Raw genomic sequence first — 20,819 nt, 5'->3', positions numbered from 1 at the left:
AAAAACATGAGTTTTTGGTAGGTAAGTGGTAAATGAGCTCCCCTAACCCCAACTCCTTAGTGAAGATTTGGCTAAAAATCAATTTATATAACTGGCTGTCCTAGGGAATATAATTTACCTACGGTAGGAAATACTACATTTCCAGACAAAAAGGCAAACGAGAGCAGTACCTCTGAACAGTCAGAAGCAGCCAAGTGGGAGAAGGTCCCTAGGACAGGAAGCAGTAGTTAACCAGTGCAGTCGGACACTGCGCAGGGAAAAAGCCCCCCTGCTTGGATGAGCAGAGCCTCACCCAGCGACCCAGGCCCTGAGTGCGAGACAAGTAACCCTGCAGCAAAGCACCTCAAGGCTCTGTGTGGAGGCTTTGGAGCCACCAGAACTGAGTTTAGATGGAGGATTTCTCTAGTACTGTGATTTTAATCATTAAAAGAACTTTTTTTTTTTTTTTTTTTTTTTTGAGACAGTCTCGCTCTGTCGCCCAGGCTGGAGTGCAGTGGCCGGATCTCAGCTCACTGCAAGCTCCGCCTCCCGGGTTTACGCCATTCTCCTGCCTCAGCCTCCCGAGTAGCTGGGACTACAGGCGCCGCCACCTCGCCCGGCTAGTGTTTTTGTATTTTTTTTTTTAGTAGAGATGGGGTTTCACCATGTTAGCCAGGATGGTCTGGATCTCCTGACCTCGTGATCCGCCCGTCTCGGCCTCCCAAAGTGCTGGGATTACAGGCTTGAGCCACTGCGCCCGGCCAAGAACTTATTATACAATAAGTTAAAAGTAAAAATGTAAAGTAAAAGAGATGAATTCGTCAACAAAAAATATACCAAATTCAGCAATCTATTATCCTAGGAATGCAAGGTTGGTTCAACATTTGAAAATCTATCAGTGCAATTTATCACGTCAATAAACCAAAAAAGAAAAACCTGTATGATCTCAGTGAGGCAGCATTTGATAAAATCCAATGCCTGCTCACGACAAAAGCTCTCAGCAAACTAGGAATAGAAAGGAACTCCCTTAACCTGATAAAGTACATCTAAAAAAAGGACCTCAATGCTAACATTTTACTTAATGGTAAAAAACAGAATGTTTTCCCCATGAAAATATGCACTCTTACTACTCCTATTCAATATCATTTTGGAAGTTCTAACCAGTGCAATAAGGCAACAAAAAGAAAGAAAAGGTATGCAGATTAAAACCATCTCGATTGGCCGGGCGCGGTGGCTCAAGCCTGTAATCCCAGCACTTTGGGAGGCCGAGACGGGCGGATCACGAGGTCAGGAGATCAAGACCATCCTGGCTAACACGGTGAAACCCCGTCTCTACTAAAAATACAAAAACTAGCCGGGCGAGGTGGTGGGCGCCTGTAGTCCCAGCTACTCGGGAGGCTGAGGCAGGAGAATGGCGTAAACCCGGGAGGCGGAGCTTGCAGTGAGCTGAGATCTGGCCACTGCACTCCAGTTCGGGCGACAGAGCGAGACTCTGCCTCAAAAAAAAAAAAAAAAAAAAAAAAACCATCTCGATTACCAGATGACATTACTATACACACACACACATCCATGCATGCACACACACAGGAAGCACACATGCACACACATACACCTCTCCAAAAACCAATAAGAAAGCTATTAGAACTAGTAAGTGAATTTAATAGGATTACAATATACAAGGGCAACGTGGAAAAAAAAAGTTGTATTTTTAAATACTAGCAGTAAACAATCAGAAATTGAAATTAAACAGCACTAGGTACAATAGCCCCCAAACCATGAAATACTTGAGTATAAATCTTAAAAAATGTGCAAGATCTATATAGTAAAAGCTACAAATAAAGAAATCAAAGACCTAAATAAATGGAAAGACATACCATGCTCGTGACTGACAGCCTCAGTATTGTTGAGATGACAAGTCTCTCCAGTTGATCTATAGTTTTAGTCCTAATCAAAAATCCTAGCAGGACTTTTTTGGGTAGAAATCAACAAAGCCAACATTTAAAAGGAAAGTCAAAAGAGCAAAGTTGGAAAACTCAGACTCCTCAATCTCAAGACTTACTATATATTTAATTGACACAGTATGGGCTGGTATAAAAAATACATGAATAGAAAAATGAAACAGAATTGAGTCTAAAAATAGGCCTACATAAAAATGGCCAATTGATGTTTGACCAAAGTGCAAAGGCCATACAATAAAGAATAGTCTTTTCAACAAATGCTGCTGGAACAATTAGACATCCCTATGCAAAAGTAACAAATCTCAATCTATACCTCACACTATATTAAAAACGTGAACCTGGCTGGGCGCGGTGGCTCACGCCTGTAATCCCAGCACTTTGGGAGGCCGAGGTGGGCAGATCGTGAGGTCAGGAGATTGAGACCATCCTGGCTAACAAGGTGAAACGCCATCTCTACTAAAAATACAAAAAATTAGCCGGACGTGGTGGCATGTGCCTGTAATCCCAGCTACTCAGGAGGCCAAGGCGGGAGGATTGCCTGAGGTCAGGAGTTCAAGACCAGCCTGACCGACATGGTGAAACCCCATCTCTACTAAAAACACAAAAAATCAGCTGGACATGGTGGCACGTGCCTGTAGTCCCAGCTACTCGGGAGGCTGAGGCAAGAGAATCGCTTGAATCCAGGAAGTGGAGCTCGCGGTGAGCCGAGATCGCACCACTGTACTCCAGCCTGGGCGACAGAGTGAGACTCCATCTCAAAAAACAAAAACAAAAAAAGAACCCAAAATGGACCACAGTCATAAATGTAAAATCTAAAATTATAAAATTTCTAGAAGAAAATCTTTGTGACTTTGGGTAGGCAAAGATTTCTTAGACATGACATTAAAAGGATCGTCTACAAAAGAAAAAAATTGAACAACTGGATTTCTTCCAAAGTAAAAACTGTTATTCTTTAAAAAATACTAAATGAAATGGAAAGAAAAGGCACAGACTGGGTGAAAAGATTTGAAAACACATTTCTGGGTAAAGGGCTTATATCCAGAACATATTTAAACATTCTCAAAATTCAATAAAAAGAAAATAAACAATTCAGGTTTTTCAAAATAAGCAAAAGAGGCCAGACATGGTGGCTCACACCTGTCATCCCACCACTTCAGGAAGCCGAGGTAGGAGGATCTCTTGAGGATCTCTCAAGGCCAGTCTGGACAATATAGTGAGACCCCCATCTCTACAAAACTTTTTTTTTTTTTTTTTTTTTTTAGCCAGGCCTGGTGGTGTGCACTTGGAGTCCAGCTACTGGGGGGAAATAGGTAGGAGGATCACTTGAGCCCAGTCAGTGGAGGCTGCAGTGAGCTATGTTTACACCACTGCACTCCAGCCAGGGCAACACAGCAAGACCCTGTTTCCAAAAAAAAGAAAAAGAAAAAGAAAATAAATAAAAAATAAAAACTGGTCAAAAGACACTTTACCAAAGAGAATAGGAGGATGGTATATAAGCACAGGAAATTAAAATTAAAATTACAAAGAGATACTGGCTGGGTGCGGTGGCTCACGCCTGTAATCCCAGCACTTCGGGAGGTTGAGGCGGGAGGATCACCTGAGGTCAGGAGTTCGAGACCAGTCTGGCCAACATGGTGAAGCCCCGTTTCTACTAAAAATACAAAAATTAGCCAGGTGTGGTGGTGCCTGCCTGTAATCCCAGCTACTCAGGGGGCTGAGGCAGGAGAATCGCTTGAACCCGGGAGGCGGAGGTTGCAGTGAGCTGAGATCGCGCCACTGCACTCCAGCCTGGGTGAGAGAGTGAGACTGTCTTGAAAAAAAAAAAATTACAGTGAGATATCGCTGCACACCTATGAGTGGCTAACATTTAAAAAAACAGAACCAAAGAACGTTGATAATGGAAACACTCACTGCTGACAGGGATGCAGACGGTGTGGTCAGTGTGGAAAACGGTTTGGCAGTTTCTTATAAAGTTAATCATTCATTTATCACACGACCCAGCAACTCCACCCCTGGATATTTTAAACACAAGTTCGCACAAAAACAAGGACGTCGACGCGTGCGGTGGCTCTCCCCATAGACCGCCAAAAGCTGGAAATCACCCAGACCCTCCTCAGAGGGCAGGTGGGTGACGGACCGTGGTTCATCTCTGCTGTCCCACGATCAAAAGCAATGAGCTCTTGGTGCATCTGCCAAGTCAGACGGCCTCAGAGGCTCCGGGCCACCGAGTGACGGAGCCAGGCTCACAGCCTTCAGGGATGCGTGCACACAGGAGGCTGAGAGGCCGGGGTTGCGGAGGGGCCGCCTACACAGAGGCTGTGGAAACGTCCGCATGGTGGAGATGTTCTCCGTCTTGACTGTGATGGTGGTCACACAACTGTAAGTCTTTGTCAAAACTCAAGAAGGGGCCAGGCACGGTGGCTCACGCCTGTAATCCTAGAACTCTGAGAGGTCGAGGTGGGCGGATCACCTGAGGTCCGGAGTTCGAGACCAGCCTGGCCAATATGGCAAAACTCCATCTCTACTGAAAATAGAAAAGTTACCCGGGTGTGGAGGTGGGCGCCTATAATCCCAGCTACTCAGGAGGCTGAGGCAGGAGAACCACTTGAACCCAGAGGCAGGGGCTGCAGTGAGCCGAGATCGTGCTGTTGCACTCCAGCCTGGGTGACAAGAGTAAAACTCTGTCTCGGCCAGGCTCGGTGGCTCAAGCCTGTAATCCCAGCACTTTGGGAGGCCGAGACGGGCGGATCACGAGGTCAGGAGATCGAGACCATCCTGGCTAACACGGTGAAACCCCGTCTCTACTAAAAAATACAAAAAACTAGCCGGGCGAGGTGGCAGGCGACTGTAGTCCCAGCTACTCGGGAGGCTGAGGCAGGAGAATGGCGTGAACCTGGGAGGCGGAGCTTGCAGTGAGCTGAGATCCGGCCACTGCACTTCAGCCCGGGCGACAGAGCAAGACTCCATCTCAAAAAAAAAACAAGAAAAAAAAGAGTAAAACTCTGTCTCAAAACAGGAAAACAAAACAAAACAAAACAAAAAACTCAAGAAAGGAGAAATTTGACTGTAAGTAAACTATATCTCAATAAAACCAAAGAGGAAGCGGGAGAGGAAAGGAATGGGGAGGGGGAGGGAGGGGCGAGGGGGAGGAGGAAGTGAGGACAGAAGCCAAGAGGAAAATGGGGAGGGACGAGGAGAAACACGTGGGAAGAGACGGCGCACACAGTGGTTCTCAAATGTGGCCATGCACTTACATGCAGATTCCTGAGCCCCCCTTGGAGTCACCAAGTCCTCTACCGCACACAGGGACAAAGCTTCAGTGCTGTGTGGCCCGTAAGGTCCCACGGAGACAGCCCAGCAGTGGAACACTCAGATGGGTGAGCCCCAGGCACCCGGCCTGCCTCCGGGGCAGGTCCTATGCAGCCCTCCAGGGCCTCAGCCAACAGGAACCAACAGGGCCAGGGGCTCCAGTGCTGAATGAAGCTCCAAGAAGAGGGAATCCACAGGGTCCCTGGGTGCCCACGTCCTCCTTCATGAGAAGGAAACTGTCCTCTCAGGGTTCACCATCTACACTGGGTTGAATTGTCCCCCAAAGGTTCACGTTCACCCAGAACTTCAGAATGTGACCTGATTTGGAAATAGGATCTTTTCTTTTCTTTTTCTTTTTTTTTTTTTTGAGACGGAGTCTCGCCCTGTTGCCTAGGCTGAAGTGCAGTGGCATGATCTCAGCTCACTGTACCTCCCGCCTCCTGGATTCAAACGACTCTCCTGCCTCAGCCTCCCAAGTAGCTGGGATTACAGGTGCGCGCCACCACACCCAGCTAATGTTTGTATTTTTAGTAGAGACGGGGTTTCACCAAGTTGGCCAGGCTGGTCTCGAACCACTGACCTCATGATCCGCCCACCTCAGCCTCCCAGTGCTGGGGTTACAGGCATGAGCCACCGCGCCCGGCCAAGGGTGTTTTCAGATGTACTCAAGTTAAGATGAGATCGTACTGAGTTAGGTGGGCCCTAAATCCAACAGCTGGTGTTATTAAAAGCACAGAGAGATTTGGGGACACAGACACCCAGGGGAGAAGGCTGTGTGACGACAGACAGCAGGGACTGGAACGGTGCTGCCACCGGCCACAGAACGCCAAGGGCTGCCGGCAGCACCCCAGAAGTCGGGGCAGTCAGGAAGGATCCCCGCTTAGAGCCTGCCGAGGGAGCGTGGCCTGGGCAACACCTTATTCTGGGCTTCTGGTCTCTCGAACTGTGAGAGAGTAAACCTCTGCTTCGATGTGTCCAAACGCCCCTCACTCACCAGCTCTGGAGCCCTCCACCTCCCTCCACGCCCCTCCCGTCCAAACGCCCCTTCACCCACCAGCTCTGCAGCCCTCCACCTCCCTCCACGCCCCTCCCGTCCAGGGCTGGGGGAAGGATGCCCAGAGGTCAGGGGCATCGAAGACCCTCCCGTCCAGTGCCGGGGGAAGGGTGCCCAGAGGTCAGGGGTATCGAAGACCCTCCCGTCCAGTGCCGGGGGAAGGGTGCCCAGAGGTCAGGGGCATCGAAGACCCTCCCGTCCAGTGCTGGGGGAAGGGTGCCCAAAGCTCAGGGGCATGGAAGACTCTTGTTTGTGGGCCCCTCCCACACCCCCGATGATGCCCAGGTCTGATGACGCTGGCCTCTGTGTCTCTCCAGTGTCAAACCAACACGACATGATTTGAACCTGCGAGTGCACCACAGTGTTCTCTCCTCAAACACACACGGCATCCTGAGCTGGAAGAAACAGACTTTATTTCCAGATGGATTTTATTAATCTAAGAGAAAAAGTCATACTCTTCATACATCTATTTACTTTTTTCTACTAAGACAATAACTTCTGGCCTTATGTATTAGGGTCACTAGAGTTTAATATGTATATTTATGCCTGTGTAAACTCGTTTTTGCTTTTATTTTTAGTCAAACAAAATGCCAGTTCTATCACGAGTCACAAATATAAATAACACATCAGTTGATTCAAATTCATGAGCAAACTTCACTTGGGGGAGGGTAATTATTAGCTGCAAGAGGTTGGGATACGCAACCCACGTAAAGTAAAAACAGCCTGAGGTTCATTCGTAGCTGAGAAAACCCCAAGATGTTACAACGGCCTCGTTGTTCTCCACTGCCAGCCTTCTGGGGCTCTCTCTCCAGGACATAGCCGCCAGCTTCTGTGAGAGGTGCTGGCATCCCCCGAGAGACTGAGAAGCCAAGTACAGGGTCCCCAGATAACCAGCCCTCCCGACTGGCTGGTGCCACACACAGCAGGTGCCTTCCAAGACTTTACACCCCCAGCCAGGTGCGGTGGCTCACACCTGTAAACTCAACACTTTGGGAGGCCGAGGCAGGAGGATCGCTTGAGCCCAGAAATTCAAGACAAGCCTGGGTGGCATAGCAAGACCCTCTCTTTACTAAAAATAAAATAATTAGCTGGGCATGGTGGCACGCACCTACAGTCCCAGCCAACTAGGGGGCTGAGGTGAGAGGCCTGCTTGAGCCCAGGAGGTCAAAGCTCCATTAAGCTGTGATCACACCACTGCACTCTAGCCCGGGCAATAAGCCAGACCCGGTTTCAAAACTGACTTTACCTCCCTGAAAGTTTTCGTTCCATGGTGCTGAGCTTCCATCAGTCCATCCTTCTCTCTGCCAGCTAGGGCCCAAAACACATTAAGTCACCATCATGCCCAGCTAATTTTTAAACTGTCTGTAGAGACGAGGTTTCCCTATGTTTCCCAGGCTGTTCTGAACTCCTGAGCTCAAGCGATCCCAAAGTGCTGGGATTACAGGTGTGAGCCACTATGCCTGGCCCTCATGACCACTTTTAAAAATTGTTTTGGGCCAGGTGCGGTAGCTCACGCCTGTAATCCCAGCACTTTGGGAGAGCGAGGCGGGTAGACCACCAGGTCAGGAGTTTGAAACCAGCCTTTCACCAACATGGTGAAACCCCGTCTCTATTAAAAATAGCAAAAAATTAGCTGGGGTGTGGTGGCAGGCACCTGTAATCCCAGCTACTCAGGAGGCTGAGGCAGGAGAATTGCTTGAACCCGGGAGGCAGAGGGTGCAGTGAGCTGAGATCATGCCACAGCACTCCAGACTGGGTGACAAAGCGAGACTCCGTCTCAAAAACAAATAAACAAATAGTTTTGTTTGGGCCAGGTGTGGTGGCTCATGCCTGTAATCCCAGCACTTTGGGAGGCTGGGGCAGGTGGATCACCTGAGGTCAGGAGTTCAAGACGAACCTGACCAACATAGTGAAACTCCGTCTCTACTAAAAATAGAAAAATTAGCCAGGCATAGTGGTGCATGCCTGTAATCCCAGCTACTCTGGACACTGAGACAAGAAAATCGCTTGAACCCAGGAGGCAGAGGTTGCAGTGAGCCAAGATCACACCACTGCACTCCAGCCTGAGCAACAGAGTAAGACTCTGTCTCAGAAAAATTAAAAAATTGTTTTGTTTGATAAAGTCTAGATCTCTAATATTCATATGCCCAAGCCCCTTGGATGCTGTTGCTCTTTTTAGGTTTTGTGTGTATACAGCTAATGAAGCTGAAGAATCTTGGGAATAAAGTTGAAAATAAAAGTTAAGGGAGGCCGAGACGGGCGGATCACGAGGTCAGGAGATCGAGACCATCCTGGCTAACCCGGTGAGACCCCGTCTCTACTAAAAAATACAAAAACCTAGCCGGGCGAGGTGGCGGGCACCTGTAGTCCCAGCTACTCGGGAGGCTGAGGCAGGAGAATGGCGTAAATCCGGGAGGCGGAGCTTGCAGTGAGCCGAAATTGCGCCACTGCACTCCAGCCTGGGCGACAGAGTGAGACTCCGTCTCAAAAAAAAAAAAAAAGAAAAGAAAGGTTAAAAACATCTCTGAATGCGAACAGTACCCACAGCAAGCACACACCAGCTGACTCTGCTGTTGCCTCTGACGCCCCTTGCTGCTCTCTTCACTCTAAAAGCACCCAGCACGGAGCAGCCTGCACTCCTGGGGCAGGAGGAGCAGTGAGCAGGTGTGGCTGGCAGGATGAGGCAGGACTGCGGGTCTGCCTGCTCCAGCTGCGTCCACTCTGCACCACAGCGGTGCCCGGTGCCAGGCTGGTGGACAGCTGGGTGACAGACTCAGGGGCGATGGGTGGGCCTCCAGCCGCCCCCCCCCGAGCTGACCCTCTCTCTGCCTGGAGAAACCTAGCTGGTCTGTTTTGAGCCTCTCCCAGCCTGTCACTGGAAATCAGGTTCGCCTGGGGCTGGGGTTCCAGCAGTAACGGGTCAAGCTAAAGGATGGTCATCAGGGTGGGGAGAGGACCCCGCAGGACACAGGTGAGGTGGGGCTGAATTGAGGGTTTCTAATGGGAAAACTTGATACAAATGCAATGGTGTTATTTTCAAATGCACAGAAACATTAATGACACAATTTTTAAAACGCAACGTATTTTAAAAATTAATTTGCTCACAAGTGGTACCACAGGAGTTAAAGAAATAGAAAACTGGCCGGGAGCAGTGGCTCATGTCTGTAATCTCAGCACTTCAGGAGGCCAAGGCAGGTGGATCACAAGGTCAGGAGTTCAAGACCAGCCTGGTCAAGATGGTGAAACCCTGTCACTACTAAAAATACAAAAAATTAGCCAGACATGGTGGCAGGCGCCTGTAATCCCAGTTACTCAGGAGGCTGAGGCAGAGAATTGCTTGAACCCAGGAGGCAGAGGTTGCAGTGAACCAAGATCGTGCCACTGCACTCCAGCCTGGGCGACAGAGCAAAACTCCATCTCAAAAAAAAAAAAAAAAAAAAAAAACCAGAAAACCATCTCCTCCTTAAAGATTCTTAAAGATTGCACCATAAAGAAGCAGGATAAAATATGATTTGACTTTCAGTTCAAACTTGAAAGTGATGACTGGCCGGGCGCGGTGGCTCACGCCTGTAATCCAGGTACTTTGGGAGGCCAAGACGGGTGGATCACGAGGTGAGGAGATCAAGACCATCCTGGCTAACACGGTGAAACCCCGTCTCTATTAAAAAATACAAAAAACGGCCGGGCGCGGTGGCTCAAGCCTGTAATCCCAGCACTTTGGGAGGCCGAGACGGGCGGATCACGAGGTCAGGAGATCGAGACCATCCTGGCTAACCCGGTGAAACCCCGTCTCTACTAAAAAATACAAAAAACTAGCCGGGCGAGGTGGCGGGCGCCTGTAGTCCCAGCTACTCGGGAGGCTGAGGCAGGAGAATGGCATAAACCTGGGAGGCGGAGCTTGCAGTGAGCTGAGATCCGGCCACTGCACTCCAGCCTGGGCGACAGAGCGAGACTCCGTCTCAAAAAAAAAAAAAAAAAAAAAAAAAAAAAAATACAAAAAACTAGCCAGGCGAAGTGGCGGGCGCCTGTAGTCCCAGCTACTCAGGAGGCTGAGGAAGGAGAATGGCCTGAACCCGGGAGGCGGAGCTTGCAGTGAGCTGAGATCTGGCCACTGCATGCCAGCCTGGGCAACAGAGCAAGACTCCGTCTCAAAAAAAAAAAAAAGAAAGTGATGACTTTATAAATCGTGTTTAAAGTCTCGAGGTGGTTGCCAAGGGAAGCCAGAAGAATAGCTGTATCAAGCGGCAAATCCACGGCTGTCTGCAGAATCAGAGGGAGCACGGAGTGGGCACGCGTGTCCCCGGGGAGCAGAGTGTGCACACGTTTCCCCAGGGGAAGAGCTGCAGAATCAGAGGGAGCACAGAGTGTGCATGCGTGTCCCGGGGCAGCATGGAGTGTGCATGTGTGTCCAGGGGGAGCATGGAGTGTGCATGTGTGTCCGGGGGTAAGATCTGCAGAATTGGAGGGAGCATGGACTGTGCATGCATGTCCCAGGGGAACATCTGTCCAAGGCAAAGATGAAGGAGCAAACCCCAGCAACTGGGTCACTCAGTAACGGAGTTTTGAGGCTCCTCTCCAGGAAGAAAAGCTCCCTCTGTGGAGGGTTTTCCCAACATTAAACACTGGAAACAGGGGAGGGCCAGGCCCTGCACCTGCACCCTCGTCCGTCCATGCACCGTGTAGTCTTGAGGGAGTAGCTCAGCCTCTCTGGGCCTCACAATACAACCTCTCTCGAGCTGATTCCCCCTCAGTAAGTGAGGGTCATTATCATCAGCTCTTAGCAAAAATGAAACAAAGAAAGAACAATGGGATTTTCATGCTGGGAAAAGGATGCTGAAGAAACAGCCAGGAGAAAGGATTGGAGAAGACGGTGAGGCCCTCATGCTGGGGAAAAGGGTGGGAGGCAAGAGGTGGTGGCATCTGGTGTAGTTAATCCATCTCCCTCCCTGTCACTAATAAACAGGCGCGGTGCCTCACGCCCGTAATCCCAGCTACTCGGGAGGCCAAGAAGGGAGGATTGCCTTAGGTCAGGAGTTCGAGACCAGCCTGACCGACACGGTGAAACTTCATCTCAACTAAAAATACAAAAATTAGCCGGGCCTGGTGGCATGTGCCTGTAATCCCAGCTACTCAGGAGGCTGAGGCAGAAGAATCACTGGAACTCAGGAGACAGACGTTGCAGTGAGCCGATGTCACACCATTGCACTCCAGCCTGGGCGACAGAGCGAGACTGTCTCAAAAAATTTTTTAAAAATGTGCAAAAGGCAGAAAACTCAGCACTCACAGAAGGGTCACAATTTGGTGTTAGAAACAGCAGCCCGGGTGATGGAAAGGCAGGGCCCTGCTGTGCCCCGACAGTATCCTAGGCCAGCCTGGTGATGCCTTTTTCTTTCCACCCTTGCCTGGAGAGAAATGGAACTTCCAAGGAGAAAGAGCCGGAACCGGGGACCCAGCTGCCAGAAAGAAACGGGCCCAGGCCACCGGGAACCAGGGGGACCAGTGTGTGTGAGGTGTGCTGCAGAAAAGAAGACACTTCCCTGGGTAACAGGCAGAGCAGGGGGGTCTGCAGTCTGTGGACTCAGGTTGCCGACAGGGTCCAGGATCCAAGAACTCCGCCCTCCAACTACAGACCAAGAGGAAGACAAAGGCCCAGGAGGGAGAATCCAGGCCTTGCTGACTGTATCAGAGCAAAGGGAACACCTGGCACAGTTGCCTGGGCAAGGACAAGATGCATCTGACCGCCCCGGACAGCACAGGGCACGTCCACCCACAGAAGACAGAGTCTGACCCAGGGCGCACACACACAAGAGACAGGCAGGCCAATGGTGCAGACCCAGACCCACAAGCGAGCTCCAGGCTGGGATAACGGTGGCCATGCAATGCGGGGGGCCAGGGTGGGGGGCAGGCATCCAGCTGAAAACAATGCGTCTTGATCTCTGCCTCAGGCCTCACCCCAGCTGGAGGCAGCCTTTCATGTCAAAGGTAAAACCATGCTTGTAGAGCACATTTTTGTTATCTGGGAGCAGCAAAAGTTTGTTAACCAGGACCCAAAGTCCTAACCACAAAACACCGATAATTTAGATTATGTTAAAATTAAGAGCTTCTGTTCATCCAAAGATACTATCAAAGGAGTGGAAAGGTAACGTGCAGATGAAAGTGGATATCCAGGACCACACAGGCGACAAAGGACTCACAGCCAGAATCTATATTTTAAACACTCCTAGCAATCATTGAAAGAAATTCAGCCAAAATGAAAAAACAGACATAAGACATGGGCATTTTTCTTCTTTTTCTTTTCTTTTCTTTTTTTTTTTTTTTTTTTTGAGACGGAGTCTTGCTCTGTCGCCCAGGCTGGAGTGCAGTGGCTGGATCTCAGCTCACTGCAAGCTCCGCCTCCTGGGTTCCCGCCATTCTCCTGCCTCAGCCTCCCGAGTAGCTGGGACTATAGGTGCCCACCACCACGTCCAGCTAATTTTTTGAATTTTTAGTACAGACAGGGTTTCACCGTGTTAGCCAGGATGGTCTCGATCTCCTGACCTCGTGATCCGCCCATCTCGCCCTCCCAAAGTGCTGGGATTACAGGCTTGAGCCACCGCGCCCGGGCTTTTTTTTTTTTTTGAGACGGAGTCTCGCTCTGTCACCCAGGCTGGAGTGCAGTGGCACGATCTCGGCTCACTGCAAGCTCTGCCTCCTGGGTTCCCGCCATTCTCCCGCCTCAGCCTTCCGAGTAGCTGGGACTACAGGTGCCCACCACCACGTCTGGCTAATTTTTTGAATTTTTAGTACAGACAGGGTTTCACCGTGTTAGCCAAGATGGTCTCGATCTCCTGACCTCGTGATCCATCCACCTTGGCCTCCCAAAGTGCTGGGATTACAGGCGTGAGCCACTGCGCCCAGCCTTTTTCTTTTTTTTTAATTTTTGGAGATGGAGTCTCACTCTGTCACCCAAGCTGGTGTGCAGTGGTGCGACTGCAGCTCACTGCAACCTCTGCCTCCCGAGTATAAGTGCTTCTCCTGCCTCAGCCTCCCACGTAGCTGGGACCACAGGCATACGCCCGGCTAATATTTTTTTGTATTTTTAGTAGAGACAGGGTTTCACCATGTTGGCCAGGCTGGTCTCAAACTCCTGACCTCTGGTGATCCACCCGCCTTGGCCTCCCAAAGTGCTGGAATTACAGGTGTGAGTCACCACGCCTGGCCAACTTGGGCATTTTTCAAAAGAGGAAATTCGCATAAACGTATGAAAAGGTGCTCAATTAGTTGTCAGAGAAATGCAAAGGCAAACTTCACACCACCCAGAAAGACAGAGACAGCCCCGTGCTGGGAGGGAAGGTGACGCAGCCAGGGCCTCCGGCTTTGCTGGTGGGAGCACCAAGTAAAAAATGCTTTGGGAGAATCTACTACAGGGAAACCTATGTAGACATTTGCATGCATGATACCCAGAGATTCGCACGCACAGGTAACTTTCTTTTTTTTTTTTTTTTTTAGGCAGAGTCTCGCTCTGTCGCCCAGACTGGAGTGCAGTGGCGCAATCTCGGCTCACTGCAAGCTCTGCCTCCCGGGTTTACGCCATTCTCCTGCCTCAGCCTCCCGAGTAGCTGGGACTACAGGCGCCCGCCACCTCGCCCGGCTAGTTTTTTTTTTTGTATTTTTAGTAGAGACGGGGTTTCACCATGTTAGCCAGGATGGTCTCAATCTCCTGACCTCGTGATCCGCCTGTCTCGGCCTCCCAAAGTGCTGGGATTACAGGCTTGAGCCACCGTGCCCGGCCTCGCACAGGTAACTTTCAACAGAAATGCAAAGGATATGTACCAGTAATGTTTGCAGCAGAACAAGCCATAATAGTCAGAAACCAGAAACCACCCAAATGCCCGTCACCCACAGGATGGAGAAATAAATCATGGTAGAGTCACGAAAGGGAAGTCACACGCCACGAGAATTAACACCCCACAGCCTCACACAACACGGGAGAGTCTCCTTCACACAATGGGGGCCAGAGACACAGTAACAGAAGTGCACATAGGGCGAGATGTGGTGGCCCACGCCTGTAATTCCAGCACTTTGGGAGGCCGAGGCAGGCGGATCACTTGGTGTCAGGAGTTCCAGACCATTCTAGCTAACAAAGTGAAACCCTATCTCTACTAAAAATAAAAAATTAGCCAGACATGGTGGCATACACCTGTAGTCCCAGCTACTCGGGAGGCTGAGACAGGAGAATCGCTTGAACCTGGGAGGCAGAGGTTGCAGTGAGCTGAGACCGCACCACTGTACTCCAGCCTGGGCAACAGAGTGAGACTCCATCTCAAAAAAAAAAAAAAAAAAAAATGTAGGGCGCAATGGCTCACACTTGTAATCCTAGCACTTTGGGAGGCCAAGGAGGGTGGATCACCAGAGGTCAGGAGTTCGAGCCAGCCTGGCCAACATGGTGAAACCCCGTCTTTACTAAAAAAATACAAAAATTAGCCGGGTGTGGTGGCAGATGCCTGTAATCCCAGCTACTCGGGAGGCTGAGGCAGAGAATTGCTTGAACCTGGGAGGCAGAGGTTGCAGTGAGCTGAGATCGTGCCACTGCACTCCAGCCTGGGCGACAGAGCAAGACTCTGTCTCTAAAAAAAAAAAAAAAAAAAAAAGGAAAACTCCAAAACTAAGAAAAAATTAGGAGATGAAAATCACGTCTTTACTGAGCTAATCAATAAGTTAAAACAGCTAGAACATTTTACCGAAATCAGAATTACCAACAAATAGGAAAGGCATAACATAATCACAAAAATTCAGGCCGTGCACTGTGGCTTACACCGGTAATCCCAGGTTTTCGGAGGCTGACCCAGGTGGATCACCTGAGGTAAGGAGTTCGAGACCACCCTGGCTGACATGGCAAAACCCTGTCTCAACTAAAAATACAAAAACAAATTAGCCCAGCATGGTGGTGGGCACCGTAATCCCAGCTACTTGGGAGGTTGAAGCAGGAGAATTGCTTGAATCTGGGAGGTGGAGGTTGCAGTGAGCCGAGATCACACCACTGCACTCCAGCCTGGGCGACAGAGTGAGACTCCGTCTAAAAAATATATATATATATAATATATATATACACACACACACACTCCTGGAAACTCAAAGAGTACATGCATACTAGAAGTTTAACACAAAACATTCAACTCTGAGACATGGTCTGGTTAAGGAGAGGAACTGAGACAAAAAGAATTCCTCAGAAATTCACGAAGGGAAGGACAATCCTCCACATGGGGAAAAATCAGCCGACCTCAGGCTTCACCACAACCCATGCGAGCCAGGGGACAGTGGAATGACAGCTGCAGAGTGTTGGGGAAGAAAACAAATCTAAGAGTATTATACCCAGCCAAGATATCTTTATATCGTTCAAAGATAAAGACCACGGGCAGATGGCCGGGTGCAGTGGCTCAAGCCTGTAATCCCAGCACTTTGGGAGGCCGAGATGGGCGGATCACGAAGTCAGGAGATCGAGACCATCCTGGCTAACACGGTGAAACGCCGTCTCTACTAAAAAAATACAAAAAAAAAAAAACTGGCCGGGAGAGGTGGCGGGCGCCTATAGTCCCAGCTACTTGGGAGGCTGAGGCAGGAGAATAGCGTAAACTCGGGAGGCGGAGCTTGCAGTGAGCTGAGATCCGGTCACTGCACTCCAGCCCAGGCGACAGAGCGAGACTCCGTCTCAAAAAAAAAAAAAAAAAAAAAAAAGACCACGGGCAGACATTCTCAGACACAAAAACAAGCCGTAATAGTCAGGAAATACTCGAGTCCTTCTGAAAAAAATGAATGATAATGAAATCTAGTTAATTAAGAGAGAGACAGCACAATGAACAAAGACAGAAATGGTAAAAGGACTTTGGTGAGCACTGACTATATTTAAAAGTTGAATTGATACTAAATTCTTGTGGGCACTACAGCCACAATACAGCAGCAAGGGCTATAAATCTGAACAATATAAAAATAACAGCCTGGGCTACAAAACTCAGGACGAGTCGGGTGGAGGGGATGGAGTGTGGAGTTACGAAAGCCCTCACGTTTCTTTCTTTCTTTTTTTTTTTTGAGACGGAGTCTCGCTCTGTCACTGGGCTGGAGTGCAGTGGTGCGATCTCAGCTAACTTTCACCCTCCGCCTTCTGGGTTCCAGCGATTCTCCTGCCTTAGCCTCCTGAGTAGCTGGGATTACAGGTGCGCGGCACCGTGATCGGCACCACGCCCGGCTAATTTTTGTATTTTTAGTAGAGATGGGGTTTCGCCATGTCGGCCAGGCTGGTCTCAAACTCCTGACCTCATGACCCGCCCACCTCGGCCTCCTCAAGTGCTGAGGTAACAGCCATGAGCCACCGCGCCCGGCTGTCCTCACCTTTCAATAACAGAAGCACTTATATTCACTGTTTCTCAGTGAAACATGTCATTAAAACAAAAAAAAAAGCATGGCCAGCTGCTGTGGCTCAAGCTTATAATCCCAGCACTTGGGGAGGCCAAGACAGGAGGATGGCTTGAACCCAGGGGGATCAAGGCTGCAGTGATCTGCAATCCTCACCACTGCCTTCAGCCCAGGCAGCAGAGAAGACCCTGTCTCTGAAAAAATTAAAAGCAAAACATAATGATCTCAACTTCTTACTATTTTTCAGAATAACTTTTCTTAACCCTAAAACACATATTTGGTAGATAAAAAACCTGCAAGGGTACACCTGTGATACCAGTTTTTTCTTTTCTTTTTTTTTTTTTTTTTGAGACGGAGTCTCGCTCTGTCGCCCAGGCTGGAGTGCAGTGGCCGAATCTCAGTTCACGGCAAGCTCTGCCTCCCGGGTTTACGCCATTCTCCTGCCTCAGCCTCCGGAGTAGCTGGGACTACAGGCGCCGCCACCTCGCCCAGCTAGTTTTTTGTATTTTTAGTAGAGACGGCGTTTCACCGTGTTAGCCAGGATGGTCTCGATCTCCTGACTTCGTGATCCGCCCATCTCGGCCTCCCAAAGTGCTGGGATTACAGGCTTGAGCCACCGCGCCTGGCCTATACCAGTTTTTTCTACAGCACTTAGGCCAGGCTGACAACAAAGCTCTTGGTGGGAGGTGTCTTTTTTTTTTTTTTTTTAGATAGAGTTTCGCTCAGGCTAGAGTGCAATGGTGTGATCTCGGCTCACTGCAACTTCTGCCTCCCAGGTTCAAGCGATTCTCCTGCCTCAGCCTCCCGAGTAGCTGGGATTACAGGCATGTGACACCACGCTCAGCTAATTTTGTATTTTTAGTAGAGACGGGGGTTTCTCCATGTTGGTCAGGCTGGTCTCGAACTCCTGACCTCAGGTGATCCACTCGCCTTAGCCTCCCAAAGTGCTGGGATTACAAGTGTGAGCCACCACACCCGGCCAGGTGGGAGGTGTATTTTTAGCCTAAACTCTCTCTCTCCCTGTCAAGGGAAAGCATTTAGAAGAAAACATTGGTCCATTGTTTTGGGTCGTCCTCAGTTCAGCATGTAGCAACTGAAAGTCATGCGGCAGAAGCATCCCCGAGCCTCTGTTCAAACCAACCAGAAGAAAGTTTCACAAACATTCTGTGCCTGGCTCTTCTCACACACGCCCCATGGCACTCACCTTCAATCAAACTCAACACCGTCAACCGTCTGCTCCCCCAAAACACGCACAGCTCTTAAAGGGCCACATTCGTCTGGGCGTACAGGTTGTTGGGTGCTTTATTCCTCTAGCTCTGGTAGAGTTCATCCCTCACCGAGCCCAGACCCCGAGGGCACCGTGCGGACAAAGCCCTGTCCTCCAGACGCTCAATCTCCAGGGCAGCACGGGCCCTCGGACTTTGCCACAGCGACATCCGAACTATCTAGAAATGTGACTAATGGAAGCTTTTTGTTTTGTTTCCTTCTAATGACACTTCCACAGCCACACGTGGCTCATGGCATCTGACTGGACACCACGGTCCTAGAGACCTGCCGCCGAGCGGGGAGTGGGGTGGGGACAGGTAAAGACGCAGACGCCCCTCCTGCCCCACGGAGCACACTCTGCACCCACCGGCTGCCAGAGACTCCCCGGCGTGCTGCAGTTTAAGGAAGCCTCCGGGTGCTGGTCGTGAGCCAAGCCCATCTCAGCTGCTCCCCCAAACTCTGTGCCCCCTCCTCACCCCCTTCCCTAAGCTGAGGTGTGGCTGGGTACCTGAGTCTCACCCCACGCTCCACAGTCTCAGGCCACCCCCTCCAGCCGAGCCACGCTCCCCTCCCTTGGTCCTCATGCAGCCTGCCTGGAGCTGCCCGTAGGGCATGGCCTGCACCCTCTACTCTGCAGCCTCAGATCCCGCTTCCTCCCACCCGCTCTGGCAAAGTTCGTCTCTGGCAGGACCCTTCCCAAGCCCCAGAGCTGACACGGCCTTCCCACCAAGACTCCATCTCCACGCCGCGGCTCCCCTCCTCCGCCCAGGACCCAGAGGGGGGTCTCTGTTGGAAGTGTGGGTTCAGCCCCGAGGCGCGGCAGGAAGGTGGGCACAGGCGGGGCTCCTTCCCCAGCCGCAGGGTCGGCCTCGTCCGCGCGGTTCCAGGGACGCGGGTGGGTGAAGGCCCCGCCTGCTCCTCACTCCCGGCCGAGGTGTCCGCCTCTGCGCATTCCCCCTCCTCCTGGGTTCCTGCCCCCGCCTTTCTTTCCCCGGAGCCGTCCACCTCCTCGCCGGGCGCCGGCTTTCAAGCCTCAAACTTCGGGGATCCCCGGGCTGCCTGCCTGGGAGCTCTGGGTGCTGCGGCCTCCCCTCGCCCTAGAACCCCCTCTCCGGCCGCTGTCGTGGGGGGTCCCCTCTTCCGCACGCGAGTCACCTGCGCTCCTTCCTCTCCCCCGGACACGCGGGAACCCTGGCCTCGGAACTGGACCCTGGTCTCCCCTCCCCTCCGACCCACGCGCAGACCCAGCACCTGGGAGCCTGCTCGCCGCGCTCCGCCCCAGGCGCCCCGGACCTCGCGTCCCCTCCCGCCCCTCCTGCCCCCGCGGCCGAACGCGCACGTGAGGACCCGAGTCCTCCCCAGGTCCCCGCGGAGGCGGCCTCAGGTCGGGAGGAGCCCAGCGCTCGGCCCAGCCGCGGGCTCCCGCTGGGCGCAGACTGCGGAGAAGGATGGAGACTGCGCCGCGGGGGCCTGGAGCAGAACTGGGGGTGCCTGGTGTAACACGGACGCCGCCGCACGAGGGCCAGGCCGGGCGGAGAAAGGCCCGCCCGCGAACCGCGCTCCTCCTCAGCCGCGCGCCCCCGGACCCGGACTCCCACCCTCCCCGGGCCCGCGCGCCGGCCTCTTCCCGACCCCTCCCCGGCCTCGTGCCTCCGAACCCAGACTCCCACCCGCACCCCCTCCCCAGCCCCGCGCCCCTCCCCGGACCCACGCCCGCACCCAGGCGCGCCCTCCCCCGCGCTCACCCGCCGGGTGGCCGTACGGGGACTCGGCCGCGCCGTCCTGCAGGCTCGCCAGGATCTCGCCCTTGCCCACGTCGCTGTCGCCCACCAGCAGGAACTTGAGCAGGAAGTCGTAGGCCCGGACCGGGCTGCCCAGGGCGCTCATCGTGACGGCCCGGCGCCCCAACCCATGCCCAGCCTGCGGGACTGCGCGCAGAGGCGGCGGCCGGCCCCGAGAGGCGCCGCGCGGGCCCCGAGTCCTTGCTTGCAGCCGGCCCCGCCCCGCCGCCCAGCGCTGACAGCGCGCAGCCCCGCCCGGCCCCGCCATTGGTGAACCGCAGTTGCTAGGGCGGCTGCGCACTTTCATTGGTGTAGTTGTCCGTCCATCTTACTCTCGTCACCGCCTCCGGGCTGAAGCCCAACCGCCCCTCCTGGAAGGACGCTGTCGCCGCAGCCAATGGAGGCCCGGAGACGGAGCGGGGGCGGAGCCAGAACAAGCAGGAGGCGGGGACTTTGCTCCCGCAGCCAATGGCGAGGCGGGGCGGGGGCGAGTAGGGGGTGGGGCCGAGTGTTTACACTCTCGCGTGCTCCCGTCAGTGCCGCGAGCTCGCTCCCACGGGCGTCGGGTCTGCACACCCTGAGTCGGGCGGGGCGTGAGGCGGTGCAGGGTTCCGGCGTGGGGCCTCCCCACCTGCCCACCAGGGAGACCTCCGGTGCCGGGCCGGGTGGGGCTTAGGGGGTCGGTCCAGTTCCCGGACGCGGCCGGAAGGCCCCCGCAGGCCGCCTCACCGCGGGAGTCCCTGTCGCCGTAGAATCCAGGCTCGCAGTGTCTCCCCACAGTTCATCCAGGGCCTCGTCCTTGCCCCATTTACGCTGCGTGCCTGAATGCCTGTGTGTGCACATGCGCCTGTGTACGTATGCATGTGTTCTTGTGTGTGCATGTCTGCGTGTGCATGTGTGCCTCTGCAGGTGTCTGCACATGTGTGTCTGCGTGTGCATGTGTGCCTCTGCAGGTGTCTGCACATGTATGTGTCTGCGTGTGCATGTGTGCCTCTGCAGGTGTCTGCACATGTATGTGTCTGCGTGTGCATGTGTGCCTCTGCAGGTGTCTGCACATGTATGTGTCTTGTGTGCATGTGTGCC

At 52.4% G+C, this 20,819-nt stretch overlaps 1 protein-coding gene across 1 annotated transcript in view; it reads right to left on the bottom strand.

Moving 5' to 3' along the window:
• The window catches only part of RAB40B (RAB40B, member RAS oncogene family), a 41,683-nt gene extending 21,722 nt beyond the window's left edge, over positions 1-19,961 (bottom strand). Inside the window, exon 1 of the mRNA XM_030923072.1 lies at positions 19,701-19,961. Coding sequence (XP_030778932.1) covers positions 19,701-19,842 — 142 coding nt within the window. The 5' untranslated portion in view covers positions 19,843-19,961. The remainder of the gene's footprint in view (positions 1-19,700) is intronic.
• Positions 19,962-20,819: the final 858 nt, after the last annotated feature.

Source organism: Rhinopithecus roxellana, chromosome 19, assembly GCF_007565055.1.
Source record: "Rhinopithecus roxellana isolate Shanxi Qingling chromosome 19, ASM756505v1, whole genome shotgun sequence".
Lineage (NCBI taxonomy): Eukaryota > Metazoa > Chordata > Mammalia > Primates > Cercopithecidae > Rhinopithecus > Rhinopithecus roxellana.
Note: the sequence above shows the minus strand (reverse complement) of the source record. Positions and strands in the feature narration are given on the sequence as shown.